This window comes from Vipera ursinii, assembly GCF_947247035.1.
Source record: "Vipera ursinii genome assembly, chromosome: Z".
NCBI lineage: Eukaryota > Metazoa > Chordata > Lepidosauria > Squamata > Viperidae > Vipera > Vipera ursinii.
In genome coordinates this window covers 122,269,424-122,296,921 of record NC_139517.1, presented here as the reverse complement: position 1 = coordinate 122,296,921, position 27,498 = coordinate 122,269,424, and the positions used below count along the sequence as shown (strand labels likewise).

The 27,498-nt window shown below is 39.5% G+C and overlaps 1 protein-coding gene across 3 annotated transcripts in view; it reads right to left on the bottom strand.

The window, feature by feature from the left end:
• Positions 1-27,498, bottom strand: part of PRKAG2 (protein kinase AMP-activated non-catalytic subunit gamma 2) — a 233,503-nt gene that overhangs the window by 52,611 nt on the left and 153,394 nt on the right. For all 3 annotated transcript variants that reach the window (XM_083376992.1, XM_083376993.1, XM_083376994.1), the window contains one exon: positions 9,197-9,266. In XM_083376992.1, the coding sequence (XP_083233118.1) occupies positions 9,197-9,266 (70 nt within the window). The remainder of the gene's footprint in view (positions 1-9,196; positions 9,267-27,498) is intronic.

Genomic DNA, 27,498 nt, shown 5'->3' with positions numbered 1-27,498 from the left:
AAATGATCAAAGGCCTGGAGACTAAAACATATGAAGAAGGGCTGCAGGACTTGGGTTTGCCTAGTCCAGGGGTAGGCAACCTTGGCTCTTTTATGACTCGTGGACTTCAACTCCCAGAATTCCTGAGCCGGCTGACTCAGGAATTCTGGGAGTTGAAGTCCACGAGTCATAAAAGAGCCAAGGTTGCCTACCCCTGGCCTAGTCTAAAGAAAAGAAGAAATAAGGGTGATATGATAGCAATATTCCAGTATTTGAGGGGCTGCCACAAAGAAGAGGGGGTCACGTTATTCTCCAAAGCATCAGAGAGCAGGACAAGAAACAATGGTTGGGAACTGTTCAAAGAGAGAAGCAAACTGGAATTAAGAAGAAACTTTCTGACAGTGGGGACAATTAACCAATGGAACAGCTTGCTTTCAGAAATCGTGGGCGCTCCATCACTGGAGGTTTTTAAGAAGAGCCTGGACAATCACTTGTCTGAAATCCTATAGGTTGTCCTGCTTGAGCAGAGGGCTGGACTAGAAAACCTCCAAGGTCCCTTCCAGCTCTATTTTGATTGACTACCTGTACAGCAGAATTTGAACTTTTCTCCTATTTGTCTGTTATACAAAGACTGTACACAAAGTTTTCCAACCTCAGCAACTTGTCCATGTTAATATGTGGATTTCTGTGGAATTGCCCAGAATTCCCTAGCCAGCATGAAGCTCTGAATCTCTGTAACTCATAAAAATCTATGGCTTTTAATAACACTTGTTATTTGGAAAAGGTGCTACTAGATATCCTCTGATCTTTTGCTACCAAAATCTAACATGATTCTCCCCTTACAATATCATATTATAAAAATATAGGAAATGAATCAATTTATAATATCTTAAGTAGATTTCTAGAATAATTAGTGATAGAAAACAAAACAGGTCAGATTTCACTTGAGGATTTATAGCTCAATTTTTACAAGATGGTGAAACTACGTTCAACTTAACTTCAACAATTTATTTCATTTTGTCTGCATCATTTTGAACAAAAGAATTAATATGCAGTAACAAATCTGTGTGGTCTCCGCTTACCAGTTTAGAAAAGGAAACCTCAAAGAATAAATGCTGTTTTATGTACTACTGACTACTCCTTGTTCTTAAAACTGTCCTGAAGAGAAATGGATGTAAGCCAACAGTGCAGCAAAGTGAGTTACTCAAGACAGATTAAAACTCTGCAGCCTGCAGGAACCACTAAAAAGAAATGAGAGCTACAGGCTGGTGCTTAGGTTTTTAGAAAAGTTATGATCTTGGATCATAAGTTTCAGCTAACTATAGTAAATGCTTTATTTAGAATAGGATAAAGCTGGAAGGGACCTTGGAGGTCTTCTAGTCCAGCCCCCTGGTCAAGCAGGAGAACCTATGCCATTTCAGATTTATATATACCATTTAAAAACCTGAAAATATCAGAAACAGAAAAAAATGAAATAATATATACTAACAATAAGATCTGTTCCTCAATTCACCTGAGGAGACACTTGTGAGGATTTAAATTTATGCCTATGTAATAATAACAGAAAGCTCAAGGAATGCTACAGAATTACTCATTTTTTATGATTATTTTAGCTATGAAGCAGAACAAAAATTCCTTTTCTTAACCATACCATTATGTTACCTCATTAAATCATTTTTTATTATTGCCTAACAATTTTAAACTGGTTCTATTATTTTGTAAATCACTGGGGCAGCAATTCCCCCCCCCCTCTGTATGAGAAGGCGTTGTGAAATATTAAAATGTAGAAATTTTAATACATCAAACAACTGAGATAAATTTCAGATTTCTCTAAATTAGATATCATTATGTGCAAAATGTAATGCAATTAGAAAATAGGCACATTTTTAAATGCATTGCTCACTGTATTTAATTCAGTTAAATCCAGGAAGCTTATAGGCTCTGCTTTCCAATTGACCAAAAAATGGCCTCATTACTGCATTTTCTTGTGGGAGATATGGAATGAAAGGACTCTCTGCCTGCGCACAAAGTTCTGCTATTTCCAAGCAGCAGGCTTTTATCCCTGTAACACACATAATTTTCATGATTTCTACTCTTAACCTTTTAATTACTCTCCCCTGCATGATCTCTCAAATGTCACTGTGACAGTTTCAGGATCATAGAAATTAATGGCAAACTATTTCTGAAGAGCGAATGTACCTTTTGCCCAATGGGGGAAATCCTAGGAGGAAAGCACAAAATGGGATTCTGCTTAAGGTCTCTGTAGGAAGAAATTTCATACCCTCCACTATATAAATCAAATGATCTTATACATTGATCTTCCTGACATTAGAGATGCAAAACATGACTCATTAATACCCCTTATGCAGTCCCCAGATTGATAGGGTAAAACATTTGTGCTTTTTTTTGCATTTGGGGTGGTTTGGGTGTAGTAAAAGAACAAAATGTGTCCTTCAACCATTTGAAATACCTCTTACAATATGTGTTGGCCCCACACAATTTTGGAATGTGACTCTCAGTGTTTGAACACAAGCCTAGTGTACCATTCAAGCCACCTGAAGTTGCACTGCCCCAACAGTTAGTTGTAAACACCAACTGACCTTTGCATGTCCATCTACTTTATCAGGAAGAACAGTTATGGAAAGAGGGACCTGTTATTGGTAAGACTGTCTTTTCAACGTGGTGTCTGCCGATTGTGTAGGTGCAAGCTAAGAAGATGTGAGAAACTAAGAAGATGGGGATCCAAAGGCCAAAGGCAGACTCTATCAGGGGTGCCTCAGCAAGAGGAAATTGTCTGTTTCTTGTGACCAGCTTGCCCACTTCGTTAATTTTCTGAAAGGCTGTAAAAATCATGCTACTCTTTGGGTAGTTCAGTTAAATGGGGCAACCAATATAATCTGGTTTTTAATGTTGTCTTTTTCTACTGAAGCTGAATTGTTTTAACTGAGTACTAGTTTTGTACTTTGCATCATTGTGAGCTACCCAAAATCTGTAACTTGAGCTGAAGAAGCACACAAATTTATTTTTTATTTTTATTTTATTTAGATTTATATACCGCCCTTTCCCAAAGGACTCAGGGCGGTTTACAGGGCATTTAAAAAACAGTCAATACAAACGTTAAAACAAATTAAAAGAGATTAAATAGAACCCTGAAAAAATTAAAACCCAGTTAAAATTAAAATTAAAAATATTCTCAGCCTGGGCCAGAGAGCTCGAAGAGCCAGGTCTTCCTAGCAAATAAATAGCCAAATAAATTTCCCTAAACCTGAATTCAGCACTTTTTTAAAAAAAAAAACCTGGTAAATTTTCCCTAATTAAAAAACAACAACAACCTGAAATGGCTCTATGAAAAAGTTTATAATGTGAAGACACTTTGGACTTATTCAATGGAAAATACTATAGTCAATTTCTAAAATGAAATTTAGAAATGGCAAAAGTTGAGGGTATGTCTTTTCATTTAACGAAAAAGGTTACCCTTAACCAGTGGGTTAAGGGTAAAATGACAAGCAGATTTTCAGCAAAAATATCTAGAGACCTGGCTTCTATTTTGTAACAGTAACCTTTTAAAAACATAATTATAGCATATTTAAATGAGAGAACAAAACACCAAATTCCTTGTATTTTGCTGTTGGTTCTTCAGGCCAAGGTCTATGTGGTATTATACTATATATACTCCAACATAGTCAATTTATTTATACCCTATAAATGATTTCAAAATGCAGCAACTAATTTTAATGTTTGTAAAGCAATAATCTAAATTAAAATTAAAAATGTCTAGCTTCTCAGAAAAGGTAGTTTATAAAAGCAAATACCTGTCTGAATTAATAGATTTATTGCCCACTGGGGTGCAATTATCTATAGTCATCCCACAGTGAGATCTGTGTACAACTTCCTCAAGTAAGCAGTAGTCAACCAATATCAGAAATAGCTTTCAGGAGGTGGTCTAGGAACCAAATGTACTTAAATTAATTTTAGCACAGGGAATTTCTGAAGTCTCATTTAGAAATTATGCTTATTTACCCAAAGCAGATTCACTGTGCACAGTAGGTCTTCTTACTGTTAGTTTAGGAATGAAACTTCAGAATTTACTTTGCATTTTAAAAGGTTTGTTATTAAACAAGCAGTTGGATGAAGTGGAAAAACAAAGTAACTCTTTGCTCTACAGTTGTGTTTTTGACCATTATTTATAATTTTGGGGGCTTAAAATGTTTCAAAGGAAAACAGAAAATACAATCCTTTCTTAAAGGAACTGATAAAAAAATTCAGTTGTAAGTACATACATAAAAATAGAAGTTGGTAATCCAGTAAATTAAATATTTTTATCCAAAGATTTATTTTTTATTTATTTTATTTTAATTCCATTTATATCCCGCCCTTCTCCGAAGACTCAGGGCGGCTTACAAGCTTAGCAATAGCCTTCATTCTATGTATATGCCTGCTTGTTAGGGCTTTCACACACACCCCAAGCGGCATTATTACAAAGTCAGCTTAATTGCCCCCAACAATCTGGGTCCTCATTTTACCTACCTCGGAAGGATGGAAGGCTGAGTCAACCTTGAGCCTGGTGGGATGCGAACCTGCACTAATTGCAGGCAGCTGGTGTTACTTAAGGAGGCATTAGCCCACTGCTCCACCAAGGCTCCACCAAGATAAACTTCTGAAGTCTCCAGAGTTTCAAGTGATGTTTAAATGAATTTTTTATGTTATATATTTAAGAGCTTCCAATTATTTATATCTTATTTCAAAGATCTTACATGTATTAAAATTCACTGATTACTGAAAAAAAGAATTCTATTCTAAATTTATGTTTACCCTAGTTCAAACAAATATATTTCAAAGCAAAAAAAGATTTGTAGACTATGCATACAGGAATGTTGCTTCCACAACATTGTTAGACAAGTTTTGGATCTTGTTTTTAAAATCAGCAAGTATATTGTTCACTAGCCACGGTGATCTCGTCTTATAAACTCCAGGAAGGATTACTGTAATGCATTATTCACGAGGTTGGATCTTTAAATCATGCAGTATCTTGATGAAGTCTATTATATCAATTCTTACGGAATTACATGGCTGATATATGTTACGAAGAACATTCAAGCATTAAGGTTGAATTTCAGCATTAAAGCTTTGAATAATTTGCTATCCAAATAAGTTACAAAGTGCCCCACCCCTTTATCTTTCCCACTTATTTTGCAAAAATAGTAAGAAATAAAATATACATTTATAAATGAGAACATACTAGAAATAAGATCATACTAGAAATCAACTGCAACTGATTTGTTTATGAATTCATCAATATTAACTATCTACAACCAGTTGTATATATGTAATTAACATTCTACGTTTTCCAAATATGACTCCCCCACTTCATGCTTTCAGATAATTTAAAACAATTTAGTGTTTGAGTCCACACATTATGCTAAGCTAGTGTTTGCTTTAACCATGATTTGCTGAATCAGCCCCAATGGCTGAAAGAACCACATATCATGCTAGGTCATGCTAAAACACATTATGTCTTAGTATGAAATGTGATCTAAGCCTTCATTTCTTCACTTCTCCAATCTGGTAAGAAATATGCTAAACAATGCTCAATTGGAGCATATAAAACAATTAACAATGTTTTATTAAAGATGTTTCAATATAAGCTGCTTGATGTGGCTGTACACTTTCTTGGTATTATGCCTATAAAAAGATTTCTAAAGTAAAAACCTAGAATGTCAGATGATTATTATTTAACATTGGCTCTCAATTCAGAACACTGCATGCTATTAGAGCATGTTAGCAATCTGTTTTACATCTGACACTCACTGTTAGAAATGTGTTACTTCTTTTAAAGGTAATTTTGATTCAATAATCTTGCCAAAGAGGACCTGAATGCATATCAGAAGGATTGTGTATGTAGTAACTGCGTGAAGCAAGTTGCCTCTTTAGTGAGTTTTTACAGGAGATAGTGAAAGGACACTGATTTAAACTATGTTAAAAAAAGGCTTACTCACTATGAGGACTTATGTAGAGAAAATATTTTTAGAGGGTTAGAGTAGACCCAATGCATAAAACACACCTATGGAAGTACTGTAGGTCTAATTTCCGGAGACTTGGAGAACAACTAAGGAATGAGAAGTATCAATCCTGTAACCAGGCTTATAGCTACTGTTTAACTATCTCTTTCGCACTATAGTTCATAATTACCCTACCTTTCTCCAGTGTCCATTCTATTTTTCACATTACAGACAATTCATACAACTGGACACTAAAAGGAATAGTGTTTTTCCTATCACTGTATCCCCCTCAAAGACAAATTGGTTAAGGAATTAAAAGGGCTTTTAGCAAGTTAAATTAATGCCACAGGAAACAGGTACTGCAAATCTTTACTGAGGATTTATTTTTCACCGTTCCACTATTTAATTACAGTCAATGACTAGCAAGATAAAACATATATATACATATATATACATATATATACATATATATACATATATATACATACACACACACACACACACACACACACACACACATATATATATATATATATATATATATATATATATATATATATATATATATATATATATATATATATATATATATAACAAACATTTAACACATATCTCCCTTGTTTCTCAGCTAACAAAGTGAGATAGAGCTTGTGGCCTAGAGGTAAAAACAACTGACTAATGTGCAATCAGCCCAGGTTCGAATCTCAGAAGGGTATGGCTGACTGATGAAAACAAATAAGTTTGAAATGCATATCAGTCTGCCTGTCGATGGCCTTCGGTTAGGCTGAAAAAGGGAAATAAAGATTTGTTCCATGTTTGGGGCCTAGCAAGGTAATCTAAATAGTTAACAAACATTATATATATTCAGCTTATTCAATCCTTTTTTTTAAAAAATCACAGGTTTTTTAGGCATCTGATTTGTTTACCGTATATATGTATGTGTGTGTATGTGTATTTCATTTCATTTTATTTATTATATTTGTATACCACCCTTCTCCCGAAGGACTCAGGGCGGTGAACAGGGCACATATGAAAATACAGGATACAAAAATTAAAAAAGAATTAAATAAGGGCCCGAGCTAAAACAGTAGAATAAGATAAAAATCCCCAATAAAAACCCCAGCACATCCCCCATCAGGCCAGGCCGGCTTGTTCAAATAGATGGGTCTTCAGACCGCGTCGGAAGGAGCGAAGGTCCAGTGCCATCCGGAGCTCAACCGGCAGCTGATTCCATAAAGCCGGGGCGCCCACAGAGAAGGACCACCCCCTGGGGGCCACCAGCCGACATTCCCTGACTGGAGGCACCCTGAGGAGGCCCTCTCTGTGGGAACGCACAGGGCGGAGGGAAGTTGACGCCAGCAGCAGGTGATCCCCGAGGTACTCCGGACCCATGCCATGTAGGGCCTTGAAAACCATTACTAAAACCTTGAACCTCACCCGGAAGACAACTGGTAACCAATGCAGCTCGCAGAGCAAAGGTGTAACATGGGAGTACCGGGAAACTCCCAAGACAACTCTCGCGGCTGCATTCTGTACCAGCTGGAGCCTCCGAGTGGTCTTCAAGGGAAGCCCCATGTAGAGAGCGTTGCAGTAGTCCAGACGAGAGGTCACGAGCGCATGAGTGACCGTACACAGGGCATCCCGGTCTAGATAGGGCCGCAACTGGCGCACCAGGCGAACCTGGGCAAAAGCCCCCGTAGTCACAGCCACTATATGATCTTCCAAAGTAAGCCGCGAATCTAGGAGGACTCCCAAGTTGCGAGCCCTATCTACGGGGGGGGGGGGGGGGGTAAAAGCTCACCCCCCATGGAAAGAGATGGAATATTCTGAATATCCCGGGATGCCAGTATGCACAGCCACTCAGTCTTGTCGGGGTTGAGTTGAAGTCTGTTCCTCCCCATCCAGACCCGAACCGCCTCCATATATATATGCGGTAAACAAATCAGATGAGGCCTAAAAAACCTGTGATTTTTTTAAAAAAAGGATTGAATAAGCTGAAATACAATGGAATATAAAAAATCAAATAGAATGAAAATAATTTCTTCATAATGTTCCCACTCTTAAGATTTGAACATCTTACACCTTATAGAAATTACTGCAAATAAAAACTTAGCAGCTGGTAGGTTTACATGCTTTACAGTTTGCAATACACAGTCCTCAACTCTCAGGCCTTCATTTAGCAATCATTTAAAGCAATAATGACACTGAAAAAAATGACTTATGACTGGTCTCCGCACTTATGACCATTGCAGCATTCCCATGGTTACAGGAGCAAAATGTGGGTACTTGGCAACTGCATATATTTATTGCAGTAGCAGCATCCCAGGGTCATGTAATTTGTGATCTTCCCAGCTGGCTTTCAAGCAGTGAAGTCAATGGGGGAGGCTAGATTTGCGTAAAGACTGTGTGACTCATTTATCAATTGTGGCAAAAAAATAATAATCATAAAATTGGGTGTGACTCACAACTGCCTTGCTTAGCAACAGAAATTCTGGTCCCAATTGTGGTTGCTAGTTGAGTGCTACCTGTATTAGATAGGAAGCACAACAGAACTAAAACTAATTATGACCTTGTGGTCATATAATTATATTTTTCCATTGTCCTTTTTCCATAGCATACATACAGGTATATCTTTACCTCCGCCTAACCACCACCTTATCTGTTAGCAAGGTGAGGCAATTCAGCATGTTTACTGATCTTCCCCCCCCCCCCCAGAGCAATTCAAATTCCAACCCAACATCTGATCCCTTAAGCCTGAAAACCAGAATGCCTTTGGAATTATCTGCTTCTTTGGAAGCACACAGAAAGCCACAAGTGCGCTTTCACCAGGGAAGCCGAGGGATGGTGCTGTAGACAGACATACGCCTGCACCATCTCCACCACCTGCTCCGTGACAGACCATCAAAATCGTCCAGCTTCGCGGGGGGGGGGGAGAGGGGGGGATAAGGATCATTTCAGCAGATTTTCCCACCAACAAAATTAACACCTGATGAGCAAGATGCAAGATCGGGGAGGGCCGGGAGAGGTGTCAACCCAGCCTTACCTCCGGATCTCCCCTCCCGTCCAAACGGCTCATGCAATTATTAAAGACCACAATAACCACCGACTATAGCGGGCCGCCCCTCAGCCGCCCCCCCCCCGTCCTCGGTTCTCCATCACCTGGGGACCCGCCTTTCCCCCCCCACCCGCCCCCCCAATTCCACTCGCCCGCGCCTTACCTTCATCCTCGAGCTCCAGTTTCTCCAGCATCCCTTCGGAAGCGGCCGGGGACTGAGGCGGCGGCCCTACCTGCAGAAGGGCGGGGAGGGAGACACAAGAGAGAGACGGCGGGATCAGCGGCATCCAGGCGCGGCGGCGCTCACCCGACTCGCCGCGGCATTCCCGGCAGGCGCCCACGCGAGGCGGGCTGAGGCGAGGAGGCGCGGGCTCGACGGACGGACGCTCCGGGAAGGGGCAAGGGGAGGAGCCGAGGCATCACGGAGGGAGGGAGGGAGCCGGGAGGGCTTCCCCGCCCCCCCCCGGCCTTCCCGCCCCCGCCAGGCCCGCTGCGTCCCCTCGGAGGCCGCCCTGTGCGCAGAGGCGGTTGGAGCTTAACGGATCCCGAGCGAACGTTGGCGCGTTTCAAACGCCATCTCGAGATCCCCTCTCCCCCCCCCCTGAGGGGATCCGAGTGGAACATTCCAGCCGGGCCCGGCTTGGTTTGCACCTCGGGAGGGCGAAAAGGGCAGCTACCACCCCGCGTTCAAAAAGGAGGGGAGGGGGGGGACGCTTCCTGATGCCAGCCAGCCAGCCAGCCTGCCAAAGCCCGTTTTGCCTTCGCTTCACCTCTGCGTCCACAGCAGGCGGGAGCTTTGCGGGGATGGGAGTAGAGGCCACCGGCATTTCCCGTTCTCTTCTCTTCCCGCCCCCCCCATCAGCTGACGTTGGTATTGTCTTGTGTCCGTTCACCTGCCTGGAGGGAAGAGGCTGCACGTTGCAATACTATGGAAAGGGTCACGATGGAAAAGGGCGTTAATTTTATCAGGATAAAATTTCTTGCAGGCCGGGGTGTGTCAGCAGATTTAACAGATGGGTCAGCTGTCCTGACAGCACAGCAGAGGTTATGTGGGTCATTTGTACTTCCTTACTCTCTGCTCTTCACATAAAGACAAAATTTCTGTAGCACCTGTTGCTTTATAACTGCCCAAACTCCCAGGTTTCGCAATAAACCTCAATGGATGCATCCACACAATGCCTGAACCCCAAACGCAACAACCCAACTTAACACTTATGAACCAGGACCCCATGTATGCAGCCTTGTATCTTCACCTTTAAAGCTTTTGTATCTGAGCTGCAAGAATCCAGGTGCCCTTGGAGTTGGCAACAAAGAACTAGATTTTTCCTTATGACTTTGATGCCAACCTGAGATCTGGATTTTTGCAAGGCAGAACTGATGCCATTCCTGCAAATAAGAGAAGGTCTGCCTTGTGCTACATTAATTAGGTTAGCTTCCTTTCTGGTTTCACTGAACAGGAATAATAACAATTGATCCTTCAAGATGTCCTTAAAGCATCCACATATATCAGTTCTTAACCATCCAGACAAACAATTAACTTATTTTAGTTTTTAATACCTAGCCTGCTTTTTTTCCAGACTGATGCTTCCAGGGTGATTGACAGATCATTAAAAACAATCCCTGACTTTAGATTCACCTGTGCTCTACAACATTGGATGATTTCCAGGTACTTGTACCCACTTTTTTTTTGCATTCTTCATGTAAGAAAGATATTTGCCTTATATCCTGATTTATGGCATCCATTGTTTCCTTATATTTCTCCCTGCCAAATCATTGCCAAATTCTAAGTACCTCTAACAACAATAAAGCTTCGAGAGGTAGGTACTACAGCAGTTTGATTCTTAGTCATTATAATTAAGAATCTCTACAGTTCTCTTGGCAGAATTTTTTAAAAGTAATTTATCCTTGTCTATTTCTTCCAATGGCTGAGAGAAAGGGACTGGCTTAAAGACTTCCAGATTAGAGCCTATGGTTGCTAACCAGGTGTCTTAACCACTATGCCCAACTCATTCAAAACTTCAGTTTATAAATACTGCATATTATTTACACATTATTCAATTTTGAATAGTCAGTGAACTAACATTGTTCAAGAAAAGGTCTTATTCTTAAGAATGGAATGTCTACACGAAAACAAGCTTGTTACATAAAGAAAACAAACAAATCTTATAATTTCCTTCAAAAGTAAAAGCTGTATCAATTGGTTTTTTAGAAACCTATTATCAAGCTTCAATGTTTTTCAAATCAGGTTTTGTATAAACTGGAAATAAATGCTGATCAACTTCAGAGGAAGTTGCCCAATATGGGGTGTTTTTTAGCTAATACACTCTTGCCAAAATTTGAGATTTTGCCCATATTTAACCCAAGTTGAATTTGCCATTCTTTCACTACAATCCTAGCTATGTTTCAAAACATAGATTACTAGATAACCCATGCCCTATTGAGTTATCACTGCACAGTTATTTCTTGACCAGATTCCTCAATGCCTTCAACAATGGCAGAGCTTCTAAAATACTGGGGAAAAGTTCTTAAAATTTCTGGGTGATAATCATGGGCTTGAAAATAGCTCGTGTTGAACTGTACAGCAGAATCAACCATCAGCAGCAGACCACAAGAAACATTTTGTGACATTTTGTATGTCATAAAAAACTTTATGATCATTTTTGTGTCATAAACTGTTCTACAAAATTTTTCAAATTCCAGTTCCATAGAACTCATGGGTCCTACATTTTGTATGTATTCTGTAAGGTAGCCCACTTGATGTAATGCGGTTCAAAAAATTTGGTCCTATGATGCAATAGTTCATCTACATAATGGTTACAGATATGAGAGTTATAGGAGTAATAGGCATTTCATACAAAGCATGCTTACCTAGAATTTTAGCATCTGTAAAGAAAGAGATAATCTGTATGGTAATATGGTGTCACTGGCACTGTATCTGCCTGTTAATCTTCTGACTTAATAGGTAATACACACATAAAGGCTGGATTCAATTATTTCACTATGCTAGAGTTTTTCAATCGTACCAAGTTTTAAGATGTGTAGAGTACAACTCCTGGAATTCCCAGCCAGCAGAGGGTTTAAAGTTACCAAGGTTGAAAAACATTACTCCCAGAATTCCAGAGTCAGGAATTCTGGGAGTTGAAGTCCATGAGTCATAAAAGAGCCGAGGTTGCCTACCCCTGCACTAAGCTGTTCCTTGACTAAGCCATCACCATTTAGATTTGTATTCCAATGTGCCTATTGTATTCCAATGTGAGCATTTACTAAGCTAAAGCTAAGTAAACTACACTGTGGCTTATCACAGTATCTAAAAATGTTTTACTTATTTCAAAAAAAATAGTGCTTAATACTTTTATATCCTAAAAGTACTAATGACTAATTCTAAAATACATTAAGATACTAAAGTGCTGCTCAAAATTACTAATACTAGATATCAATAAGAAATGAATCTTATTTTAACCTGATTTCATCAGCCTGTTGACACTGTATCATATAAAACTCCCATTTCCAGATTCTCCATAAATATTTTTCCCTATTTAGTTTCAACTTCTTCTCTTTTATGCAGTATATGCCATTAAAACCAAGTAATTGTTGAAGAAGAATAAAAAAACTTTCTTTGCATGCCAGTAATTCTAAGAAATTTTGATTCTAAGAAATGTACCGTATTTGTTTTAAAGTTAAGTTTTATACAGGTAGTGCTAGACATGACTATTCATTTAATGAAATGAAGTTACAATGGTGCTCAAAAAAGTGACTTACAGATGGTCCTCATACTTAAAATCTGCAGCACCTCTGTGACCACCGGTATGCATTTACAAAGATTGCCGTGTCCTGGGTCATGTGATCACCATTTGTGACTTTCCCAGGGGGCTTCCAATAAGCAAAGTCAATAGGAAAAGCCAGATTCACAATGACTGGCAAAAAGGTTGTAAAATCAGGTGTAACTCACTTGATGACTACACCACTTAGTGATGGAAGCTCCAGTCCCAATTGTAGTCATAAGTCAAATACTACCTATATGTTGTTATGTATTTGACAGTTTTCCATTATTTAAATATCTCCCTATCATTTGATTAATATGCCGAAGAGTTTGTCTGATTCTATTTTCCTGTCATTGTTTCCCTTGTTCTTGCTTATTTTTATTATGTTTCTCCATCATGTATGTACTGTATGTATGTATGTATGTATGTATATATGTGTCTGTCTACCTACCTATTTACCTATCTTCTCTTGTCTTGAACTGTTTGAAAATGCAATCCTAAAATGATTCCCATTAAAATAGGTTGATGTGATGGGCATGTGAGCAAATCAACACCAAAAGAGACAGACTTTCAATTGCACAGGTAATGGCCACTGTCTTTAGTTTGCAGAAAATCAGAGCTGCAAACAAATCACAATGAAAAACTGCTCAGCCAATGGCAATCTTTATTTAAGCATCAGCAATAGTTCGCTCAGTAATATTTACTTTGAAGTAATCTGTCACCCTCTTGATACTTATTATTTTAGTTCCATTGTCCCTGCCAAGACTGAATTATCAGAGTTATAATTATAATTCTTATAATCGAAAACATCTGCAGTATATTAGGCTGCATAGCCCTTCTAGTACTTTGATTCATGAAATGGAAAAAAACAGGATTTTTTTCCAGGCCATAACAAAATGTCTTTAAAGATGCAGGAAATCAGTTGATTGTTTGGTCAATATTTTTTTTTCCAAGAATGGAAGGGAAACTTATTTCTATGCACTTGTTATTTTGTAGTTTTTTCGTGCAGATAACTAATAATCACCTTTATGTAACTCCCATAAATGATAAACCTGACTTGTCAATAATGGCTTTGCAACAATAAAAAACTAACCCTGGATAAAGTGGGCTTTATTGCTAAGGTGACTGTCCAGTTATACCTGTGTACTTTGTTCATTTTTAACAACTTTAATTCACTGTGATTACATTATTTAAAACAGATACTTCTTAATTTTTCCTTACTGTTCGATTGAGTTAACATTAAAGCCCCTGATCATCAGTGGGAATATTTGTATACCCAAAATCTGTTTCCTCTTTGCTCCTGTGCTGTGGCAGCTGACACCATGGCTGTTTACTAACCTCCTTGAATGCAGAACGTAGTGCTTTCAAATGAGCCACCATGTAAAGAATACAAATCTTGAAGATGGTCCTACCCATGAGTTTTAAACTGCTTTAACTCAACCAGTCTCCAATTAAGAAACACACCAAAATCTTAATTACCGTAGCTAAATTTACTTATTTTTCACTTCTCAGAACTTAAGCACAGCTGTTCAGATGCAGGCTTGCAATTCTGAAAGTTTGCATGGGTAGTGGAAGGAACTTAAAAGAGCTCTTTGGCCAATTTGACTGTTTTTATTTACAGGCACCGATTTTCAAATAGTTGCAATTGTTTGTCCTTCCAATATAAGGCAAGGTGGAGACTTCTATCTTGCCATACAGGCTTTGCTTTTTCTAAGCTATTCAAGGTCCACCAGCTGGAACCACCAGAAACAAAATTGGGCACAGTCCAGAAATTTATTGCCAAGGTTTTTAATTATTACACACACACACACACACAACAACCCAAAACTTCTTCCTGGCTTCCTCCCAGATTTTCAGTTCCAAGCTGAGTTTGATAAGGACATCGGCTCCTTGCTATTTTTAAACAAATGGTAAAGAAACAGTGGGTGATTTGCAAGTCATCCAGATATTGATTCATACCTGGCCACCAGTTACAGAGGGGCTCCACAATTCCCAGATACTGCAACACACTCCTGTCATGCTACAGGAAAGATTTTTTTAAAGAACCACTCAGCAGCAGAGCTCACAGAACAGAAGCAGTCAGGACAGCAAAATTTTAAATTGGAATGTAAAATAGTTACAATACAGGTAACTCCTTTATTTATGACCTTAATTGAGCCAAGAATTAAGGTTGTAAGTCATGCTGTTGTTAAGTGTGTTACAATGTTTTCTGCTGCAGTCATTAAGTAAATCACCATAGTCATTAGGCAAATGCTGCTGTCATTAAGCAAATCCCTTGTCTACAGCCAGCATTGTTCTGCCAGAAATTAAGCACTGATTTTCAACAAAAAGAGGTAAATCGTGGTCATGTGACTGCAGAACGCTGCAAACAGCTGTAAATGGAGTCTGACTGCTGTGCCAAAATACGATCATGGGTCTGGAGGGGGGGGGGTAGACCAGTCACCATCAGCCCGGGGAAGGGGGGTGGGGTGAGAGACAAAGGCCAGTCTAGGAACTTCAAATCTGGATTGTAAGTAGTCGTGGGGTGGTTTGTCATAACTTTGAACAGTTGCTGAGCAACCGGTTGTAAATTGAGGACTATCTTGTACTTCTTTTTAAAAAAAAGTCTTACAAACATCTCCCTCATAGTAAGAAAACTTAGGCATTTATCCTTCATTTTAGAAAAACATTTAAATGTCAAGCTGTGACTAAGTCCAAGAAACCAAAGTTTAGCAACAATATCCCAATGAAGGAATTGTCAACTCAAATAATCAAACAGCAAACAACAGCCTAATCATGGAACTACCAAGAGAAAAACAACACTCCCACCAACACTGACAGGGCAAGCCACTAATAAGGGTGGGCAGCTCTGGCCCCTTTACAAACTCTGGATTTCAGCTCCCAGAATTCCTGAGCCAGCCATGCTCACGGGGAATTTCTGGGAACTCTATAGATCATAAAGGAGCCATAGTTACCTACCCCTGCACTTGTACATAAACAGAGAGTAGTATGTAGCAGCAGCAGCAAAAAAAAAGCTAATACAATCCTGGGTTGCATAAACAGAGGCATAGAATCAAGATTAGTTGTTGTTGTTGTTGTTAGCTGCGAAGTCGTGTCCGACCCATCGGGACCCCATGGACAATGTTCCTCCAGGCCTTCCTGTCCTCTACCATCTGCTGGAGTCCATTTAAGCTCACGCCTACTGCTTCAGTGACTCCATCCAGCCACCTCATTCTCTGTCGTCCCCTTCTTCTATTGCCCTCAATCTTTCCTAGCATTAGGCTCTTCTCCAGTGAGTCCTTCCTTCTCATTAGGTGGCCAAAGTATTTGAGTTTCAGCTTCAGGATCTGGCCTTCTAAAGAGCAGTCAGGGTTGATCTCCTCTAGGACTGACCGGTTTGATCGCCTTGCAGTCCAAGGGACTCGCAGGAGTCTTCTCCAGCACCAGAGTTCAAAGGCCTCAATTCTTTGGCGCTCAGCCTTTCTTATGGTCCAGCTTTCACTGCCATACATTGCAACTGGGAAGACCATAGCCTTGACTATTCGCACTTTTGTTGGCAGGGTGATGTCTTTGCTTTTTAGTGTGCTGTCTAGATTTGCCATGGCTTTCCTCCCCAGGAGCAAGCGTCTTTTAATTTCTTGGCTACAGTCTCCATCTGCAGTGATCTTGGAGCCCAGGAAAATAAAATCTGTCACTATCTCCATTTCTTCCCCATCTATTTGCCAGGAATTGAGAGGGCCAGATGCCATGATCTTGGTTTTCTTAATGTTAAGTTTCAACCCAAGTTTTGTACTCTCCTTCTTCACCCGCAACATGAGGCTCTTTAGTTCTTTTTCACTTTCTGCCATTAGAATGGTATCATCTGCATATCTTAGGTTGTTGATATTTCTCCTTGCAATCTTAATTCCAACTTTTGATTCATCTAGCTCTGCCTTTCTCATGACATGCTCTGCATATAAGTTAAATGATTAAATTAAATGATTAAAGGATTAGTGCCGCTTTATAAAACCCTAGTAAGACCACACCTGGAATACTGCAACCAATTTTGGTCACCATACTACAAAAAAGATTGTTGAGACTTTGGAAAAAGTTCAGAGAAGAGCAACTAAAATGATCAAAGGCCTGGAGACTAAAACATATGAAGAAGGGCTGCAGGACTTGGGTTTGGCTAGTCTAAAGAAAAGAAGAAACGGGTGACATAATAGCAGTATTCCAGTATTTGAGGGGCTGCCACAAAGAAGAGACGGTCAAATTATTCTCCAAAGCACCAGAGGGCAGGACAAGAAACAATGGTTGGAAACTGATCAAGGAGAGAAGCAACCTGGAATTAAGGAGAAACTTTCTGACAGTGAGGACAATTAACCAATGGAACAGCTTGCTTTCAGAAACTGGGTGCTCCAACACTGGAGGTTTTTAAGAAGAGAGTAGACCAGAGGTGTCAAACTGCCGGCCTATGGGCCGGAGCGTCACAGAGAAACCGCGCCCATCCCATTTTTGGCAATGGGAAAAAGTTCTGATATGTCGCGCGACATCACATGACATCGCGAGTTTGACATGCCTGGAGTATACAGTCACTTGTCTGAAATCTTATAGGTTCTCCTGCTTGAGCAGAGGGCTGGACTAGAAGACCTCCAAGGTCTCTTTTCAGAATCTATTCTATTCTATTCTATTCTATTCTATTCTATTCTATTCTATTTTATTCTATTCTATTCCATTCCATTCCATTCCATTCCATTCCATTCCATTCCCACTCCCTTCTAGCAGTAATGGTCTTACTAATTTAGTAATGAAAAATCTGCAAGAAAATAACTAAGCTTAAAGAGCACCAAGCACTGTATTTCAACCAAGAAAAATGTAATGTAGTCAAACATCTGCACATACTACATGACCTACTAACACTATCAGATGGATAAAAACAGGACAGTCAAAAGAAAAGAAATTTTCTCAAAAATTTTAGTCATGTCTGGTGGCTACACTGGATTGCTACACTTAAGTCATTAGATCATATACACCGTCAGCCTGATGAACCTAGCTAACAACATATGTGAATATGTATTCTGTATGGGTGCAATTCTGAAATGTCCACCATTCACATCTATTTACATTTTTAATGCTATTCAAATACATCTTATTTCCTCTTAGCTTTCATGACCCCGTCAACTGTGATTTTTTTTTAAGCACCAGAGGGCTGACTGGTATCTAAACCTGATTTTCATGATGCTCTCATTAACTGAATTAATTCCAATTACATGAATTGTTAATTAATTACAATCTGTATGTTGCATACTTCAAGTAATTCTGAGTGGCTTATAATGTGGGTTCTTTGTTATTACTTTGTTACCAAAGCATTTTATTCAAGTAATTCATTTTTTTTCCTTTTCACTTTTGTAGCTTGCTGGCTTTCAGCTTAATATATTTGTGTGAACTTGCCATGATGGTTTATAAATTATATTTTATGGCTCATTCTAGCGGATCATTACTACTTGTGGTTTGTTCAATAAACCATAGCAAAGATAGTTTAGAACAGTGTTTTTGAACCTTAGCAACTTTAAAATGTGTGGACTTCAACTCCCAGAATCTCCTGGTTAGTATGCTGACTGGAGAATTCTGGGAGTTGAAGTCCATATATAGATAGTCGAGTTACAACCATTCATTTAGAGACCAGTCAAAGTTACAGTGCCTCTGAGAAAAGTAACTTATGACTGATTTTCAGACGACCATTGCAGCATCCCTCTAGTCACATGATAAAAATTCAGGCACTGGGTAAATGACATAGGAGCTGTGGTATGCAGTGGTCAGAATGCAGCATTGCAGGCTAACTTTACCCACTGCCAGGAGTTCGATTCTGATCAGCTCAAGGTTAACTCAGCCTCCCATCCTTCCAAGGTCAGTAAAATGAGGACCCAGATTGTTGGGGGCAATAGGCTGACTCAAAAAGCTGCTTAGAGAGGGCTGTAAAGCACTACGAAGCGGTATATACGTTTCAGCGCCATTGCTGTTTATGACAGTTGCACTGCTCTTGGGTCATGTGATCATCTTTTGCAACTACTGACAAACCAAGTCAATTGGGAAGCCAGGTTCACTTAACAATTGTGTTACTAATTTAACAACTGCAGTGATTCAAACAAGAGTGGCAAGAAAAATCATAAAATAGGCAAAACTCCCTTAACTGTCCTTGCTTAGAAATAGAAATTTTGGGCTTAGTTATTTATTTTATTTTATTTATTTTAATTCCATTTATATCCCGCCCTTCTCCGAAGACTCAGGGCGGCTTACAAGCTTAGCAGTAGCCTTCATTCCATGTATATGCCTGCTTATTAGGGCTTTCACACACACCCAAGCGGCATTATTACAAAGTCAGCTTAATTGCCCCCAACAATCTGGGTCCTCATTTTACCTACCTCGCAAGGATGGAAGGCTGAGTCAACCTTGAGCCTGGTGGGACGCGAACCTGCGCTAATTGCAGGCAGCTGGTGTTACTTAAGGAGGCATTAGCCCACTGCTCCACCAAGGCTCCAAGTTATGGTTGTAAGTCGAGGACCACCTATACATTTTAAAGTTCCCAAGGTTGAAAAACACTGATTTAGAACAAAAAAACAATACAGAATGTGAAGATATAAGCGGCAACAATATAGTCTGATTGTTGCAATACTGATAAGAAATATTAAATATTCATCAAAAAATACACAAACAAAAATATTCCGTAGCGTTATGCTAGGATTTTCAGTATCCTGTATATATTTGAATTCTATTATGTCACAATATTCTTCTTAGTGCTATTCTATTAATATATTATGACATTATATGAACGTCATTAATCATGGAAAAATTCTATTTTATAAAAGGAAAGCACACCATTCATTATACATTTAGAACAAAAATAGTTCAAATCTATATTTCATCAGCACTTCCTTTTAGAGCAGAAACTGCTTTTTTTGTGGCGAGGTTATTAGAAATGGTTACTGTCAGTCAGAATGCTGATGACAAAAGCCACAGCTCAGTGTCAGCCAGGCTGCTTAATGTAATATGAATAGATTTTTTTTTAAAGAATGTGGTAGTAATATAGGAATGCAATTCAACTAATACTAAAGCTTTGGCTATTATCTCAACTGTAACTAAGCTCTTGATCTAGAAGTAGCTTAAGACCTTTATTGTAAAAATCGTTTGGTTATATACCAACACAGTTTACAAAAGAAATGCATTTTCACAACCAGTTTTTCCTGATATAATTCTTTCTGGTTGCGGGTTTGGAGGGGTTTTTTTTATACATAATGTTCAGAGAATTGCTTTCTAAAATTTGGAGGATTCTGCTCAATTTATTAGTCAACCTCATAAAAGCATGCTAAAAAACTAATTAGTAAATAACAAAAGAGTTGCTTCTCCAGCGAGGTGGGTGGCATTAAATATTACATAAAAAACAGTATATAACCACATTAAAATGTTTGCATTTGAATTTTAGAAGTGCAGTTTAGTAAATTCATATCCAAAGGTGAACTGAATGAAATTTTCCCATTCTTACTGCCTGTAAGGAATATTGGCCATTGCTGTTGGATGACCAAGACAATGTTGAATCAGAGATTATTAGCTCCCCAACAGAAATTATGAACTTCAGTTTTTAGGGTTCTTAAAATGCTACCATACTCTGACTTAGGGGACCTCACTCTTATTTCCAAAAATACCTCTGGGTTGGTTGCCAAGCACCCAAAATGTAATCATATGACACAGGAAGCCATCAGAACTTTGAATCTGAGTTGTAGATATTCCTGCGGTGGTCAGTCATAACTTTAAACAGTCACTAAATGATCAATTGTAAATTGAGGACTACCTGTACCTGGTAGCCTTCCATCCTTCCGAGGTAGGTAAAATGAGGACCCAGATTGTTGGGGGCAATTAAGCTGATTTTGTAATAATGCCGCTTGGGGGGTGTCTGAAAGGCTTAATAAGCAGGCATATACATAGAATGAAGGCTACTGCTAAGCTTGTAAGCCGCCCTGAGTCTTCGGAGAAGGGCGGGATATAAATGGAATTAAAATAAAAATAAAAAATTTACTGAGAACCAGAGATTCAACATAATCTCAAAACAGAGACAGGAACACTCAATTTATATTTATTTATTTATTTATATTTATTTTTATTCCATTTATATCCCGCCCTTCTCCGAAGACTCAGGGCGGCTTACAAGCTTAGCAGTAGCCTTCATTCTATGTATATGCCTGCTTATTAGGGCTTTCGCACACACCCCAGCGGCATTATTACAAAGTCAGCTTAATTGCCCCCAACAATCTGGGTCCTCATATAATTGTAAAAGCAATGGTCTAAACTGTTGGTATCGTCTTATTCAATGTTTTGGCTTTTCAAGGTTTGGAAAAGTTACTGTCCCCAACACACAATCTTCATTTCAAGACCTGCATATACTTAGGACAGGAGATACACAAGCAAATGTTTTGACTAAATCCATTGGTTATATATTAATCACTAGGTGACTAGGTAGAGGCCCAAGAACCTTGTCACAGCTAGAGAGCCTGAACAGCATACAATTATTCAAGCGTTTTGAAAGAAGTCATGGCTGCTGTTTATGCAGAAAACAAAAACGCTTACTAAAAATTCTTTGAACTTAGCCCCAAACAGAGAAGGCAGTCGTTTCCAATGTGCTGCTTAAAATATGTCTTTGCTATGTTGATATCTGTGCAGCCTGCACAAAACAACCTCATGCCTCACCATGACAAGAATGCACAAATGATGTAGTCTGCATCATTGTTGCAACAACGTCTGTGGGGCATCATTTGAACTTTGAATGGGCAACTGTGCTTTCTCTTATAGATAATCCTTGACTTAACAACCATCGATTTAACAGCCATTAATTTAGCAACCATTCAACGTTATAATGGCACTGAAAAAAATGACTTACAACCGTTGAAGCATCCCCATGGTCACATGATCAAAATTTGGGTGTTTGGCAACCAGCATGTATTTATGGTGGTTTCAGCATGCTGTGGTCATAACGGTTGCCATTTGCAACCTTCCCATCCAGCTACTGGCAAGGGAATCCTGCTTACTGATTGGCTTTGCTTAACAACTGTGGCAATAAAGATCATAAAATAGGATTCATCCCACTTAACAACTGCCTTGCTTAGCAATGGAGATTCTGGTTCCTATTGTCATACTTTGAGGACTACCTGTACCTCTATTTTTAAAAAAAGAAGAAAAAATAAAAATCCATTTTTATAAGCTTGGCAGGTTACAGGCTGAAGGAATTTCCATTTAAATGCAAATCACCCACACCAATCTTAATTCCCAAACAGTCACAAAAGGTACTTTTCCCACCATTTGTGAATGTATCATATGCCACAATTATAGTTTTGCAAAGGTTAAGTTTCCACTGCAATTCTTCTCTCATGATTTAAATTGTGATATTTCAAATTCCAACAGGATAAAGCTTCAAATTATTATGAAACTACTTCACCCTTCTAGCTAAATTGAAAAATTACTGGTTCTTGAATTCAAGCTTTTTGTCTTCTTTTAAACTGTCAGTTTTTCCAGAGTTTCTGATTTTTCTGTACTAAGACCTCCTTTTATTTCTCAATAGGTTAACCCTAAGCCTGACCAACAAATCCCTATTTATAAATATCTACATGTAAAAATTGTGAAATTTAGAAGTTGCTTTCAAAATGGAATAGTATAGCAATCTGCAACAGGATGGATGATTACTTATTTCCCCCAATCATTCTTGTGGATCTGAATTCTGTCTCTATATTTACATTAGCAAATATACCTACAGCAATGGAAACTATAATTCTAACATTTGAAAATATCATCCAAAATTCAAGTAAAGCAGAAATCTTGGCTAAATTGCTGAATATTAACTGCAATCATACCTACTGCAAACAAAAAAAAGAAGCAGCTAGTCTTCTTTTGAGAATTCCTGATCATCCCCAACTATTAACACATGGAACCTTGTTTAGCTCTTCTGAGTTCATCCAAAGTCAGGATCATGGTTAAATCTAACATCTGCACTGGCTGAATCAAACTGTTAACACATTACCAGTATTCTCAAATACACCCTAAATTTACTCAGCTATATTTCTGGGGGGGAAATGCTTTTGTTTTGGAATTTATCAGCAAGAAGAAACAGAGATTGGGTTCACAAGTTGTGCTAATCCATAGTTTAACCATAATTTCTTGAATAAAGTGGCTGGAATCACATTACATAGGCTATAAGCCATGGTTTCAAGTCATAATGGCTCAATTCATTTTATATATTTATGAACAAATAGTTCTTGACTTATGACCACAGTTGAGCCCTATATTTCCATTGCTAACCGAGGCAGTTGTTAAGTGATTTTTGCCCCATTTTATAACCTTTCTTGCCTCATGTGTTAAGTTAGTAACATGAGTGTTAAATGAATCTGGCATTCCCCACTGACTTTGCTTGTCAGAAGGCCGCAAAAGGGATAGCATGACCCTGGGATACTACAACCGTCATAAATACATGCCAGTTGCCAAGTGCCTGAGTTTTGATCATGTGACCATGGGGATGCTACAATTGGTTGTAAATGTGAAAAACTGTCATAAATCACTTTTTCACTGCCGTTGTTACTTCAAATGGACACTATATATTGTAAGTCAAGGACTACCTACATTTATTTTTATCTATATCCTGCCTTTACTTTTAAAAAAATAAATCAAAGCAGTGAAGATAGCTTTTTCCCAATCCTTTGAGGTGGATTGGGCTGAGAGAGAATGACTGGTCCCAAGTCCCCCAGCCAGCTTTCTAGTCCAAGGTGCGACTAGAACTCACAATCTCCTGGTTTCTAGCCTGGTGCCTTAACCACTACTAGATCCACCTGGACCATATAATCATATAATCTATAAGGGAGAACTGAACATAATTTATAATTTATCAAGTTCTTAGAGACTAGACCTGAAATGGTATCTGTTTACATTTTTTCCACCTTCACAGTCTCCAATGATTTAGCCTTTCAAACTGCTTCTAAGGAAAGGGGCCTTTGTTTATCTGGAGAAATTTCTCTTCTGGTTCTCTTCTACATTCAGTATCTTTTCACCCACATTTTTATTTTCCAGACAAATCACATGCATTAAGAATGCAGGCAATTAAGATCTATGCTTTACTTTGTGCCTTACAACGAACTAGCGGAAAGCAGAATTCAGTCGGTCATTGACACAGCATCTCCCATTGAGAAATAAATCAGCCACCTTGACTGTTTTTTGGCCCCAGGGAACACTGCAGATCCAACTGATGTGAGAGATCTGGCCAAGGGAACAGGGAAGCAGATATAAAATGAATGGCATCTTAAGAGCGTAAAGCAATGAAGTTAACGACTAGGATTTTCCCACCACAAAAATGAAACTCTTCTACAACACAACTATAAAAGCAACCAGAACTGAAGTGGAAAGTCAGTTGCTTTTTCACCAGTTACATTACAAGACACTGAAAGATTGTTCTAACATAATCTCTGAGCAGATAATTCCATATTCAGCATAATTGCACAAAATCCCTGTTCAAGAAAACCAATCACACTTCTGAAAAGGGTGTAGAGAATGTTAAGAATTTGAAATGTTGTATCCTTAAAATACCTCATTTCAAGGTCAAAACAATTATTTTGAGTTGGTGAGGATCTATTTTGACTGTTCCAGAAAGTTGGAACAGCCTGTTTTCAAGATAATTGATTCTAACTCAACACTGGGTGTAATCAATTCACAACCTGTGGACTTCAACTTCCAAAACTCCCAAAGCAACTGGCTCAGGAATTCTGGGAGTTGAAGTCCACAGATCATAAAGTTGCCGTAGTTGCCACCTCTGCTCTATGTGAATTAAGAAAACATTAATAGAGAGTGATTGGAGTAAGAGTACACAATAAGTATTTCTGAAATTATAAAGCTGTGGTGGCGAATCTATGGCATGCGTGCCACAGGTGCCACACAAAGCCCTCTTTGTGGGCACGCACGCCATCGCCCCAGTCCTAGGCCTTCAGCTGGGTTTTAAAAAACCTTTTCACTTTAGGCCTCCGCTGCTGTGTGAAAAAAAAAAAAGGTTCAATCAATCAATTTCAACTTCTCGGGGGGGGGGGAAAGATCTCGCAAAGTTGGAATTGACTGATTGAACTTTTTAGTCCCACCCAGTCTGCTGTTACCACCACAGCCACACCCACCCAATGAGCCACACCCACCCAATGGGCCACGCCCACCCAGCACCCGACGATACATAAGTGGATTTTGGGTTGCAGTTTGGGCACACGGTCTCTAAAAGGTTCACCATCACTGTTATAAAGCAACTTTTCCTTCTCCTGGTGGACGTCATAGTAAGATTTAATAATGATATGAACCTTTCACTCCCTTATGTGTCTTTTATGGATTCTATTTTGGATATTTTACGACCCACATTTCCAAATGTCGCTTAGGGAACTCCCAGTAAGTTAGAATAAAATAGTAAAAACAACTAAAAACGATTTGAGGGATTTTAAAAGAGCAACATATTTTAAGGATGCCAGAAACAGCTGTAAAACAATAGCCTCGCTATACAATTAAAAGTTCTTTAAAGGCAAGGGACCATTGTATTAATTTATAGGTTAAGGTAAACCACTTTGAATCAGTTTGATTTTATGACTTTTTTTGCCATGGTTTTTAAGCGAATCACTATAGTTTTTAAGTAAATCCCATGTCTTTTAGCAAATTTGCTTTTCAAAAGTTGGCTGGGAAGCTTTGCAAAGGGTGATCACATGACCCCTGGGATGCTGCAACTGACATAAATCCATGCCAAGACGGGTGCTTTAATTATTGTTAAGTGTGAGGCCTGGTCAAAAGTCACTTTTTTCAGTGCTGTTTTAACTCTGAACAGATACTAAATGAATGGTTGCAATTAGAGGACTACACTGTTCCTGGTGAAAAGATTGCAAGGCATTTTTACTGCAGAACAATGAAGACCACGGTGCTTATACAATTTTGCTAGTTTGAAATGAAAGTAGGACAGTGACAAATTGGCATTAGTAACTATTTTGAGTTCAGAATAATACTCAAGCAAAAAATACATTTCCAAATCTTAACTGAGGCATCCTCCCTGTTTATGATGAATGAACTTCCTGAAAGTATTTGATTTTCTAACAGATAAATCTGGCTTGTTACACCTTCTTCTTTTCCTCTTCTCCTTTCCTGCAAATCCCATTGTTCCCTTCTGTTCTCCAGGCAGCCTAGTTAATAAGATCTGGGACATGGTGGTTAAGAAAAGCCACCATCAAAATCAATGAGTCCCCATCCTCCTGGAGTAGGACAACCTCTGTGTCAGAATCCATTTATATCATATTCATAAATGGAATGTTTCAAACATTATCCCATGGATTCTGCCATCTCCCGAAGAGGATAGATGTGTATTGAACCGGCAATAGGCATTTCAAAGGAAAGGAGAAGCCTTTTGAACTGGGGAAACAAAAGGGGGGGCTAGCATCTGGCTTTTGTCACGGAAGACAGCAATAAACAAAAGGGTCCTAACTTCCTTTTTCCCACGAGATGGATGATACGAGAGGAAGGATGGGGGACTGACCAAATGGGGATTAAGGGGGGTTAAACCGGGAACTCTTTATAAGGGTTTACTTCGTGGAAATATTAAGTCCTGTCTCGCCTTCTACAACCAAGCATGTCATAGTAAAGATTCCTTTTGGACTAAGATTTGGCTCCAAGAGTTTTGTCTTCCTAAGACGTGGTTTGGGGTGGGTCCTGACATTAGACAGGACTTGCACTGAAAGTCAACCCGGGAAGAAGAACCTTACCGGGGGACTTTGCAAATAAATATGATGTCTGACGATGAAGCAAGAAGGGAAGGAAGCCCCACGGAGAAGGAGCCTTCCTCCCAGCCGAATTCCCAGAAACATTGGGAAGCTAAAGCGTCATATTCCTCCTGGGAGGAAACGGTGGAGCAGCATGAACGAAAACCCCGGTGGTCGATGGGCGTTGGAAGAAAAAGTGAGTGGGAAAAGGCTTCGAGAGAAGTGACCCTGAGACGGAGCGACCACCAACCGGAATGGAAACAAGAGATGGAGAACTCCCTGCACGCCAGTGAGGAAGAGCGGATTCTGGAAAAAGCTATTGACTTGATGAAAACAACCCTGAGCTCACTAAGGGAGGAGAGAGCTGGAAACCACAACACCTGGGGTCGCAACTGGAGGGGTAACGGAAGGGATCCAACACCTGAAACCCCAGGGCCGTCCAATGGAACAGGAGCCACTGACTCAGCAGTACCCACCCACCCCAGACCCACAGACGGGGATCGAGATGAGGAGCGATACACTCTGCGGCGCAGACAACGATCCAGCCAAAGATTCCCACCCCTGGAAGCAAAATTCAAGGGGGAGCCATCACGACTGGGATTTTTCCTAACCCAAGTCCTCAGCTACATGGAAGAGTACGGACGGGACATCCCCAGTGACAAAACACGCATCCAAATTGTGCAATCTGCCCTGGACGGGATGGCTGCAGACTGGGTGGTGAACCTGCATGACTCCAACGCCCCAGAACTCAACGACTTCAACCGATTCATGTCATCCTTGAGGCGACGATTCGAGGACCCTTTGGCTGACCGGAAGGCCCAGGAGAGAATCAAGACGGTGAGGCAGGGCAGGAGAACAGTGGCCGAATATACCCAAGAATTCCGAGCCATCGCCAGCAAGCTGAACTGGCCAGAAGACATCCTCCTCAGCCATTTCAAAGACGGTCT